This window comes from Eschrichtius robustus, chromosome 5, assembly GCF_028021215.1.
Source record: "Eschrichtius robustus isolate mEscRob2 chromosome 5, mEscRob2.pri, whole genome shotgun sequence".
In the NCBI taxonomy this organism is placed as follows: domain Eukaryota; kingdom Metazoa; phylum Chordata; class Mammalia; order Artiodactyla; family Eschrichtiidae; genus Eschrichtius; species Eschrichtius robustus.
In genome coordinates, this window is record NC_090828.1 from 89,517,535 (window position 1) to 89,530,975 (window position 13,441).

Here is a 13,441-nt window from a genome sequence, read left to right on the forward strand (position 1 = left end):
ATCTTTAGTCCAGGCTTCTTTTGAGTTTCTTTATAAACATTTAAATTTTCATATAAATTATATACAGTTTTTGTGTAGTTTAACTCAAAATACTTTGTTTTATGGTAGATTTTTTGGTTGACCTTTTCTTCTACTATATTATCTTTGTATATATGAAATCTATTGATTTTTGTATAATTTTTGAAACTAGCTACATATTTTTTAAATTCTTAGTTTCTTATAGTTCTTATTTAGTTTTTATTGATTTATAATTATGTGATTATATTAACTGCATGTAATGATATTCTTTTCTAGTTTTATACCTCATTTCTTTCTATTGTCTAATTACATTACATAATATTTCCAGGCAATATAAAGTAATAACATTATTAGTTTTATTTATGGTGTTAAAGCAAAATTTTATAATGTTCCTCCATTTATATTCAAATTCATTAATGAAGTGTTCATTTTATGTGAATAAAATAATTCATTTTATTTTAAGAGTATTTTGATCAATAAATAATGTTGAATATTATCAAATTTATTTATATTAACTGTGGAACTGATCATTTGTGTTTTTCTCTTATTTGATATATAGTAGTATAGAGGATTATTAATATATTTCTATAAATAAAACATCTTTTCACAAATATTTTAAATATTTTAAAATTCAGTAGCCTTAAGTTTGAAGAAGACTTTTAAATACATAATGACTCTTGGACATATACAATCTAACATTTTTCCATTTCCCTTTTATTTGCCCCACTCATTTTATGAGATGTTGGTGTAGTCAGCCGATAACCAGTATTTATCTTTAGGAACATTTTTTATTCACATTACACATTAACATTGTATAATTCAGAAAAGATGATTAATTAGAAGAAAAATACAAATATTCTGGAAAGGGAGAATAATTTGCAACGAAAAAAAACAGTTTACATAGTCAATACCCATTGTTTTCTAGGAATTTCACATTGTTACTTTTGAAACATTCTGGCTAAACAATAATCACTTCATTTTTTTCTTTCAAAGTCAATAAAGAACATATTTCTTTAAATTTTGTCTGTATATATCTTAGCTACTAAAATGTTTAGTAACATTTTACATTCTTCTATGAAAGAGCATGTACATAAGTCTGAATGTGAGGAATTGAGTTGCTAAGGTTATAAATGTGAATAGAAGGACATCTTCACCTTCAAAAATAAAGCATTTGCTTAATTTTAGGGCTCCAAAATACAGTGATAGTACTTATCTAAATAAGTCCTGAAAAAACTTATACTACTATAAATATATCTTTAAAATTTGCTTTTAAAAGTAAACTTTCAATGAGTTACAGATTTTTTTTTTTTTAAATAGGGTAAGGCAATAACTTGAAACTAAAGAAAATATCAAGGCTTTAACACTAAGAACACTATTACAATGAGGACAAGAACTACTCAAATGCTGTCATGAAAATGTCAAACTATCAGCAAATAGATTTCTTGCTAATGGCAATTTGTTCTGCCTCTGACTGAAGACAATGACTACTCATTATTCCAGTGGCTTAATTGCAAAAATTAAATGCATGTTGTTGCTATTTTCTTAAGGGAGATGCATCAACAAAGCCTGGGTATGCGATGGAGATATCGATTGCGAAGATCAATCAGACGAAGATGACTGTGACAGTTTCTTGTGTGGGCCACCCAAGTACCCTTGTGCTAATGACACTTCAGTCTGCCTGCAGCCAGAGAAACTCTGCAATGGGAGAAGGGATTGTCCTGATGGGTCTGACGAAGGCGACCTCTGTGGTATTGCACGTTTCACTTCATTGCTTCTTTCTGGAGACTAGAACCTTTTAGTCCACTGGCTGATAGTTATTATAGTAGCATTTGTTCCTTCCAGTCATTTCCTTAAATGTAACTTTTAGGGTTGAATCCTGTTTACATTTTGCAGGCACTGTATATTTATTTAAAAAATTAAATATGATCAGAAATCTCTAAAAATGAAGCAGAAAGGGCTACCTGATCCAACTAACTTAACAGTTGTACAGCTGCGTTCATCATTTAGATCTCTGAATAGTCAATGATGTTCCCACAATTGAATTGATTATATTCTGTCAGTGAGTTGCTCAGAACAGAAGACTCCTGTTATTATTAAACTATGGGATGAAATTTACTACCATCCAATGTATTTTGTCAGGACTTCGGATCATTACAACAGAAACGTTTTTTAAAAAGAGGAAAGGAAGAAACTGGATAATGAAATCAATAGAATATTACTTGATTTTATATAATTTTCTCAGAAGTTTTTAGTTTTCATACAGTAGCTTTCTTTAGTATGCTTTATCTAGTTAAAATGATGATTTCAATGTGATAGCTTTTGAGCTTTGAAATCACTTTTCACTAGCCATCTCCTTATGCCACCAGCACATATAAAGCAATTACATTTCCTTCTCTGTGGGGAGATCAGAGATTTGGCAAGGAGATTTTAAAAATATGTTTTCTAGATAATACTGAAGGTAACATCAATAGAGTAATGACGAAGATTTACAGCACGATAAGAACAATAATGAGATGACTTGAGGCTGTGAGAAAATGACTTTAGGAAATGATGAACCTGCCTGATTGGAAATAGGAAAGACAACTACATTTAAGCCTAAAGTTATCATATATTGATCTGAATTGAGCATTAATAGCATACTGAGTGATATAAAAAAGACTGTTATTCTTTTTTAAATTTATGTAATAAAACATCCTTTCTTCCAAATAGTCTGATTCTATCAAATAACCTTGAACCAGTAACTGCAACAGTCTTCATTCAGTGATGCTATCATTTAAACAAACAGAAACCCTAAAATTAAATCAAAAAAATTACAAATAAAGGATGACAGGCTTAGTTTATCTGTATTCACTTCTTTTTCTCCCAGCTTGTTCTCCCTGGTGGAGTAGTTCGGTGGATGGAAAGATCTTTTACATTACCATGTATGAGAACTGCTCATGAAGTTTGTAAGAGCAATTCTAAAAGAAGGAAACTATCAACAGTCTTAAAATTGAAAGTGTATAATTGTAGAAAAAAATGAGATTTTGACAAGTTTGAATTCTATTCTTCAATTACTTCAATTAAGTCACCTAGGCAGGTGGCTTAATTTCTGGAATTGTCAGTTTCCTTATAACAAAAATGGAGATGATGATATCTATTAGGAAATCATGGCAATAATACCTAATGCACTACAGGTCTTGAAATAAATTAGTGCTTTTCCATCTTTTCTTCACCTTTTGGGTTAAATGAAGTAAATAAAAGGCAAAGAAGAGAAAATACAGTCATTAAGAAAAATGAAGAGAATCATAAGAAAATGCAGCCTTATTTTCCTATTCTCTGCTCCCTAAATTGGGAAAATAAAAGAGAAAAGGGGATTTCTTCTGAATTCATTTCTCTGTCTACTTCAAGATTGAAAATCAGTTCTTGCTTATCAAGCTACTGTACTCATTGTCTAAGAAGGCTTGCTCAAAGATTTTAAATGATTACAGGGAGTGGAAAAGGTCACAGTAAAGCTAGGTGTGGAAGTACCAGAGGAGATAAAAAGACATTTTTGTACTGATTGCAGCACTGTGGCATATTGAACTCACATACTCTGTCCTTTATGAGGTGAAGTTGAGGGAGAATTAGAACAAGGAAAAACAAAAACAATCACTGGTCAGGGGATTGACTGAATTGCAGAAGGCTCTTCTTTTTTCCGAAAAGGTGCTTTTATGTGCACCTTTGTAGTGTCAGTTTGTAGATGGTCGGCAATATTGGTTCCTGTAGAGAAATGACACTTCGGTCTCTTGTTTTCAAATCCTTTTCCAACCAATACTAGGTTAGGCCCTGTCCAGCCAGGCGGGGCTGTTGGTTTGAGTGCTGCAGCAATGGGCATAATGAATCATTTACCCAGTGGACCTGAAAGATATACCAAGTGAATTAACTTTAAATAACTGGCATGAATTGGCTTGTAGCTAAAGAGTGGATTTTAGAGAACGATACCCAAAGTTGAAAGGGTTTTTTAAACCATTTGCTATAGATGGTGAAAATGTAGGGTTTGCCCTCTTCATGTCAACTCCTTCCAAATAGTTGTATCTAAAATGGCTGTCTTTTGTCCCCCTACTCTACCCTACCCCCGTTGAAACAAAAACAGGGATTGATTCATATCCTGTTCCTCAATACATGTAAAATTTATGAAAATGACTTGTAATCTGTAGGCTTAATATTTGGGAGGTGTCTTGAGATGTAAACGTCCATCGTTTGGGTAGTGAGGTTGTTTGTTTTCTCCAAATAAATCTGGTCTATAAAATTAAAACAAAAGAGAGAGCTCAAGAAGACAAGTTGAATCCTAGTGGAGAGATTATTTTTTCAGGGGGAATTTTAAGTGATTTCAAGAGGAAAGAGATATGCACTTAAGAAACAAATAAGAAGAGATTTCAATCATTCAAGAAGAGAGTTAACTGTTGATTTTTGTTAGAAGTGTATGTCAAAGATAAAACTGGATACTAGTTAAAGTGATATTTACTCAGTAATAACTATTGCGATAGGGAAGAGTATCCAACATGAATTGAAATCAGCTTCACCAAAACAAAAGATGAGAAACTTTTTAAAGGCTGGAATGTGCTATGGAAAGGCACTAAGGGGTGTTAATGGGGCATTGGCCCATGTGACTAGGCCATCTGGGTTTGTTAACTGGTGCTCATCCCAGAAAAGAGACAAACTTCTCATATCTTTATGACTGGAGGCAGTGGTACAAGTCAGAGCAAGGTACCCACAGGGTTGGGAGTAAGGGTGAGAGAGTTATCTCCTTAAATGTTTGCATTTCAAAAAGATGGCTTTCAGATCCTGGGGTTGGGAGGAACAGTTCTGGGTGGTAGATGATTGACATCTCAAAGGTACAGAGAAAGGATTTATATTGAAAATTTTCTAAAGTAACTGCCCTGAGATGGGGTTCAGGGCCCTATCTGCCTATCATCAGGTTTTGGGGAAAACCATAGTAAATTTCTGCAGCATCATGGAGTCATGGAGCTTTCTCAGGCAGGAACTTTAAGGAGGGCTGAGGTCATTTTAGGGATGCTGCCATGAGCTGTTAAAAACTGGGCTAGTGTTTGTCCAAGTCTCTTATTGGCTTGGGAAGAGGGGGTTGGGGAGAGGATCAGACAATGAAATTGTTTGTGCTGAGAGTCTGCAGTTTTTATCAGCCAAGACTGAGGGTTCAGAGGTGCTTGACTAGAGTTTGGTCAGTGAGAGAGTCTTTGTCAGGTAACAAAAAATTTAAATAGAAGCTGCAGGATTTAATGATAGGTTTAGGGTTAAGGGAAAATTGACAAGGGGCTAACTAGCCATACAAATATTGCCATTAAATTTATATATTAAGTTGTAGAGTTTCAACGTGAATTTTGTTTATCCTAAAATCTAGGATTTAATTCCACAGGTAGTGTCAGAAAGAGACATTTGAATGCTGAGAGAACAGTTGTACTTGAAATAAGCCAAAAGCATTGTAACAATTTTTTTCACCCGCTGGGTATGATGACATTTCTTTACAGTAATTCTCTTGAAAAAGAATGTCAATGGAACAAAATGGGGCAAAGACTTTGAAACGACTGCTGTTTTGAAATGATTACAGGTGAACAAACATATTTGAAGGAACCAAGAAATGAATCTATTTTTTTTTCTTCTAAAATAATGCCAAACTTGAATTCTTGGAGAAAACAGTTAATGTAATCATTTTTCTTTTCTTATTACTGTAACTTCTTTTATGGTGACAAATGTGAAGAATAGTTGACCCATACAGAAGTTTAAAATGTGTAGAGAATATTTTTGAAAGCCTTACATTCCAGTCCAATTTTTTGAGCTGGATGAATTTCCATAGAGAACAGGAAATATTAGAGATATATAAGTAATTATTATTGCAATTCGCCAATCATTGAACAACATTCCTTTTCAGTATGTCTCAAAACACACCTAACTGAACAGTCTTTGAAAACTACTCAAACATATTTTTAAAGCAAAGAAAGACAACGCTTCCTTTGGCCTTATTACTATGCACCTAATAGTATATAATAATAGGTAATATCATGGTTGCGAAAACAATTATTTGCTATTTTTGTCAAGGGTGTAAATATGACATCTTGAAATTTCCCAGTTGGACAAATACTAGCTCAATTTAGGGGCAGTTGTGTGCTTTTGGATGATTTTGTTAAATTTTGTTATTCAACAAATATTTTTAACTGCTTACTCTATGCTAGGCACCATGCTAGCTGTGGGATATACATGGTAAACAGAACGAATATTTTGCATACCCTCATGGATCCTACAATCTTGTGATGAAATAGAATGATAAATAAATATATCTAATGTGTAATTATAAACTATAAGTGCCCTGAAAGAAAAGTTCTCTTTCTTTATACAGCAGTCTACTTGCTGATTATTTCAGCCAAAATGCCAGGTCAAGTATTTTTGTGTATTATTTATTATGTTTCCATGGCCTCATTGAATTAATAATAATAACCAATATATGAAGGACAATGTATAATTTACCTAATTTAAAAATGAATATCTAAGAAAATAAAAGTAAATAAATAAATATCTGTAGCCAGTAAAGGGCAAACTAATCCATTCTGGATTATTATTATAAATCACACTATAGATGTAGAAAAAGATATATAGATATAATACATACATGTGTATGTGTATGCCTGTTTATTTATAAACACTGAGATAAGTCAGGTTTTCAGATCACCAGTGTATGTGAGTCCCTTTTGGAAGCCCTCAAAAACTGATTTTGCATAACTGCTAAAAGGCTCAGCGTAATCTTTCCAGTAATAACGGAAACATTGAACTCACTTTACTTCTGTGGAGTAAAACGAAGTGTACTCCAAAGATTTATAGAAATGAAAATCTTCCATTCCCAATTTCTGTCATATAGAACTCTATTTGGTCATTAGATGAATTCTTTCATCATTCCTACCCCAACTTCTGGGACAAAAATCTAAAGAGTGCTTTCTCCATTCATTTATAATATCCTTGCTCTAATTCCAGCCTTAGAGAATTGAGTTCAATGATTAGTATTTAATTGAGCAAAACAGTTGATGATGCCCTATAATCTATTCCTCTCCTTTTATAGATGAATGTTCACTGAACAATGGAGGCTGTAGCAACCACTGTTCTGTTGTTCCTGGAAGAGGAATTGTCTGTTCTTGCCCTGAAGGACTTCAACTCAGCAGAGACAATAAAACATGTGAAATTGTAGATTATTGCAGCAATCATCTGAAGTGCAGTCAAGTGTGTGAGCAGCACAAGCACACAGTCAAGTGCTCATGTTATGAAGGGTGGAAGCTGGATGTGGATGGTGAAAGTTGCACAAGTGTCAGTAAGTAGATGTGTGTTTTGCTGTATTTAAGAATAGCAAGTGATATGTGTGTGTGTATGCGTGTTGTGTATCTTGCTCTATTTAAGAATAGATATTGAGAAAAAAATGCAAAAACACCTCAGAAAATCAATAATGGATACAACTAATTTTAGAAAAGGCATTTAAGTATAATGTGTCATATTAGACCTACTTCAAAATCTTTTGGACAGAAAATATTACAATAATCCTTTACCATTACAGTCCATCTGATTATCTTTTCCTTAGATAACTGCTTTTGTCATCTTGCTCCCTAGGTGCTTATTTTTGTATGCTCCAAAGCATTTACTTTTATTTCTCTTTGAATGCTTTTTAGAACCCTCCAAAGACTGGCCCTGTCCCACACTTCCAACTGTATTTCTACTACTCTTGAAAACAACTCCTTGCTCTGGCTGTGTTCATCTTCTGATTGCCCATTTAAGACATTCTGCTGATTCTCTAGATCATATTCCACAATAGGAAAAGCAAACAAAGGCTATGGAATCTGAAATTTGAACTCTAATCCTATAAATGACATTCATTATGTAATGTGGCTGCAGGCAGGTTACCTAAAACTCCTTGAGCCTTAGTTTTCTCATCTTTCAAATATCAATTCCCATTACAACAACATGCTGTAAGAATAACATGAAGCACTTTTTGCTGTGCCCTATACCCATTAGGTGCTTAATGAATGGTGGCTTCCCATTGTCTTCTCCAGATTCTTAATTTGAGTCACAGGACACTTACAGGTCCATGGATAGAATTGAAGGGGTCCGTGAAGTTTGCTAGGGAAAATTTTACACCTTTATTTTCTTTAATCTCTCACTGAAGGTTAACATTTCTTTCAGTTGTGAATGTATACCACAGACCAGTTCTTAGCAGCAACTAGGACTGTGTTTCCAATAGAAGTGATAGGCATATTCACATCATGTTAAAGTTGTCGCTAATATCGCAAAATATCACTTATGTTCAGGCTTTGAAAACCACTGCTACTTCAGTAATGGGAGTCATTACACCCACTGCTCAATCTTGTTATTGAATGCATTAATTTAAAAAAGTACATATATTACTCCAACAAAAATTGATTTTTTTGAATTTTGATAATTGTATTTGAATATATTTGATACTTTTTTCTATGTAAACTTTTTTTTTTTTACATTTTTCTTACTGTTTTTGTAGTCTTTAAAAATTTCTGATTAGGAGTACCCAGGCTTCATCAGGCTCCTAAGAACCCATACATCATAAACTTTTTTCATTTTGTTTCTTCTGCTTATATTGTACTTTCCCTCTTTGTCTCTAAAAATCCTGGATATTTTTTAAAATCTACTAGGTCAAATCTTTCTTCTTTAATAGAGTCTTCTTCCAAATATTCTTGCTCTCCACTTACTTCTCCTTTCTATATCTAGAATTTGTTCAAGAAAATATGTGGTCACATTTTTAATTTGCTTTTTTTATTTCTATCTTCTTCCTTTGCTCTTTACTTCTCCAATAAAGTGATAAGCATCTTGAAGTCAGAAATCAAGTTATAGATTTTTCTCTTGTGTTTTACATAATATCCAATAAAATAATATGCAATTAAAAACATGATTTTTTTCAGGGAATGTTAAATTATTTTCTTATTTTATTTCAAATGTTGTCTTGTAGTTGTCTTCTCCTAGCTGTTAAAATTTGAGTCCTAGAGGCATAAGTTTCCCAAACATTTATCTAACTATTTCTCATTCAAAATTCTTGCACAACATAATTGGCATGAGAAGCTGAAAAAAAATAGCAGTTTGTTGTAATAAAAATAGCCATTTCATATACATGTTTGGAGTAGGGAAATGATAGATCAAACTTTGACCTCAGATATATTTATAATCATGTTTTCCATGAGAATTGGCTCTATGTCTGGTTTTCGAATACAGATGACAAAATGATTGACTTATTATAGTGGCTTTGTACTCTGTGAAATCAATCACAACTCAAGCTGAATATTAGAACAATTAGAATATTAGAACAATTCAACATTTGAACATAATTTACCAGGTGCAAAGATAATTCTTCTAATGGAATTGACCGCTTCTACCCTCAGCTTAGAAAGAAACTCTAATAGTACCATATCATTTCTCACTGTTAAGATTGCTGTATTTCACGCCTGGCTTTGTTTATAATTTAACAGAGAAGCAAAAGTATATTTTACCTTTTAAAGTTAGTACAGAGCTTTTCTTACATGGAAACTTTAACCTGCTGGTAATTTATCCCTTCCTCAACATACAGTATATTAAATACCATTATCAGCATTTATATTGTTACAGATAATAGAGGTTTTGTTAGGTATTAAAACTTATTTTTGATTTAAACCAATTTTCATACATAAAAAAATTTATTCTGTGTTTTATTCATATCATTTCCTTTTGAAAAACCTACAGCAGATTCATAGTTCAATAAAAATGAATTGACTATTGATTATTGGACTTTAAAAGTAAAATTTCTTTTTTCTTGCTCTTCTTTAGTTCTTTTTTCCCATCATTCTTAAGCTGAGTGCTTCTTTTTAAAATGTGTTCTCTCTATTGAATGCAATATCTGTGCTTATTCTTCTTGACATTTTAAAAATAAAAAATAATAGTACTCTTTATGCCTCAAATTAGAAGCATGACTCGCCCATTTTTTCCTCCTGAATTTTCCTCTGTAGTTGTCTCATATTCTCTTATTTCTTTCTAATCATCCCTTCCTAAATTCTTTACACTCTGCGATTGGCTGAATTGCTGAACTTACTCTGTTTTCTCTAAGTTCACTTTTAACATCTTATTAGTTAACTATAATTATTTTCAAAATACTATTTTTATAATTTTTTTTTTATTTAATAAAAATAAATCTCACTTCTCTTGGGTACCTGGATACTTTATTTTATCAGTGCCTTACATGTTCCCTCTTTAATACATAATTTATTAACCACCTTTCTCTGAAGTATTTTCTTTTTACTTATGAAAACCCAGACTATTGCTACTGACTGCATTTCTTTTCTATCTCTGATTTCTTTGCTGTTTGGTAGGTAGCCTACTTACAAATTTGCAGCATATTTCTAGTAACATTGGAAAGAACATTGTAGCATCTCCCTTTTATTTTCTTTTAGCCTGAATTAGGTTAGATTTACCCACCAGTATATTTCTTTGTTCTTTTTTTTTTAATGAGAGGTTTTGTTTGTTTGTTTGTTTGTTTAATTTATTTATTTATGGCTGTGTTGGGTCTTCGTTTCTGTGCTAGGGCTTTCTCTAGTTGTGGCAAGCGGGGGCCACTCTTCATCACGGTGCGCGGGCCTCTCAATATCGCGGCCTCTCTTGTTGCGGAGCACAGGCTCCAGACGCGCAGGCTCAGTAATTGTGGCTCACGGGCCCAGTTGCTTCGCGGCATGTGGGATCTTCCCGGACCAGGGCTCGAACCCGTGTCCCCTGCATTGGCAGGCAGACTCTCAACCACTGCGCCACCAGGGAAGCCCAATTTCTTTGTTCTTAATCGCTCGTTTTTTAAAAGATTTTTTTATAACTGTATTTATTTTAAAACATATCTTTTTAAAGAAAGAGATCATGGATGTAAATACAAAACTGCATAAACATAATGATCATCTAGCAGTACACTGTGTCCATCACCCAAACTTTTTTAATTTTTTGGAGCCCCATTTACTTTATATTTTTTTATTAAGTTATAGTTGATTTGGAGCTCCATTTACTCCATTTTTTATTTATTTAAACAAATTTTTTTTTTATTGCACCCAAACTTTAATTCTAAAAAAAAAAAGCATCTGTGCCACAGCACAGTCCAGGCATGTTGTAATGATGATGGCAGTCTTCTTTCCGGCCTATTTTTTATCATCCTCTTGTTTCTACAGTTTGTGAGAAGTAAAATATCAAAAAGTTGAAGGAATATAATATTCTTATTGAAAAGGGAGAGGGTAATCCAGATCTGGAAGATGAGAATTGATGAAAAGAGCTCAGACATATAGTAAAGAATAAAGTGATGTTAAGCAGATGGGCTACCTTGGGGAATAATGGAAGATAAAGGTGAAGAGCTCAGGGCAGTGAAGCTGTGGTGGTTTATAATCTGGCCATCCATTCCTTTATTTATCTTAATATAAAGTGAGAGTTTTACATATCAGTCTCCATCCATGATTTTAAAGTAACTCTTCATTATTTATGAAAAGAACCTCATATCCTCAGCCCGACATTAAGGGCTTTCTTCATTGTTGTTCATTTAATCTCTCCAATCTGATGTTTCATTGTCTTCCACTGTGGGTTTCCACTCCACGCACATTATTTCTGGTTTCGTCATTAGTAATGATAATAAATGCATCATGGCCAAGAATGTAAATTACTTTCACATATATGACTTCATTTTACCATCTCCTTCATGTACGCTGCTCATTGTCATCTATGACTTTTCAGTATGACAGTGTCTTCTACATTCTCTCTGGAAATCTGAATCCTATACTCTATTCAAAACTCCCACGTCTATGAATCATTTCTGTTTTTTCTTTCTTTCTTTTTCTTTCTATTTCCATTTTTATTTATTTTTTATTGAAATGTAGTTGATTTACAATGTTGTGTTAGTTTCAGGTGCACAACCAAGTGATTCGGTTTTATATATGTATATATATGCCTTTCAGATTTGTTTCCCTTATAGGTTATTACAAAATATTAAGTATAGTTCACTGTGGTTATCTGTTTTATACATAGTAGGTCCTTGCTGGTTATCTGTTTTCTATATGGTAGTGTGTATATGTTAATCCCAAACTCCATATAAATAATTTCTTAAAGTTAATTATAATATTACTGATAGCTGCCATTTATCAAGCATCTAAAATGTCATAGGTAATTTATTTATAACTCACAAGAAGCCAATTAGATATTATTAATTCTCTGATTTTATACCTATGGAAACTGAGACACAGAAGGTTACTTCGTTTGCCCAGAGCCTTGTGGTAAAGAGATGTTAGAGAAGAGCTTTTACGCTTCATTCCTCCTGACTCCAAAGCAAGAGCTTTTACAAGCTATTCCAAAGATCCAGGCCATCTCGATGTACTGTGTGCTCTCAGATTCCCACGATGCCTTTGAACAGTCTGTTTTATAAGCTTATTTCTGTCCCTTACACCTAAGCTTTTTTCAGAGTGGAGGTTGAATCAAATTATTTTATAGTCCTTTTGAAATATATGAAAATTGTGAAATATATGAAATTTTGGTAACATTTCTCTAGAAAAAGTCTTATTTTTACCTATTTTCATATATTATTAAAGTATATATCTCACTCTATCTTTTCATTTTATATATTCTTAATTATTTCCTACTTTCATTCCTTCTGTTGTTCATTTGTACATATATTATACATGTATATGTATATCTACCTGTATATGTATTGGTCCTGCCATAGGTTTATCTATACTTCATTAGTCTTTCATACAAATGGACTTTGGGTTTTTTAGATGATCTATTTTTCTCTATCTTATCGGTTGCCATAGTTATTTTATTTTTTCTAATTCCTTTGCGTTAATTCTTTTTATATGTTCTGAATTATTGAGTTTAAATAAGATGTTCACTTTTAATGGATGAATTCTCAACTTTATTCAACTAGCACAAATACACAGAGAAGGAAAACATTAAATTGTCAGAATGTTACATTGTCTTTCCTTATATAGATGTCTTTCCTTATATAGAGGATAGTGATACAGATTAATCTGAATGAGGTAAAAAATATATGATTTTTAGTTAACAGTGAACTAAAAATTTTATATGTACAGTTTTTTACTCTTTATAGATTTCCACACTTATTACCATATGTCTTTTTTCTTACAACAGATAGATAGAGATATACACTTCAGTGGTTTATAGTATATTTAGAGAGCGATACAACCATTACCGCTATCTAATATTATTATATTTTAATCACCCTCTCAACAAACCCCACAGGCATTAAAAGTCACTCCCCATCAACCCCTACCCCAGGCCTGACAACCACTAATTTATTTTCTGTCTCTATAGATTTGCCTATTCTGGACATTTTATAAAAATGGAATCGTAGAGTATGTGGTCTTTTCTGACTGACTTCTTT

At 32.7% G+C, this 13,441-nt stretch overlaps 1 protein-coding gene across 1 annotated transcript in view; it reads left to right on the plus strand.

The window, feature by feature from the left end:
• LRP1B (LDL receptor related protein 1B) overlaps positions 1–13,441 on the plus strand; it is a 1,676,205-nt gene that overhangs the window by 995,282 nt on the left and 667,482 nt on the right. Inside the window, exons 23-24 of the mRNA XM_068543688.1 lie at positions 1,566–1,766; positions 7,103–7,348. Of these exons, the coding sequence (XP_068399789.1) occupies positions 1,566–1,766; positions 7,103–7,348 (447 nt within the window). The remainder of the gene's footprint in view (positions 1–1,565; positions 1,767–7,102; positions 7,349–13,441) is intronic.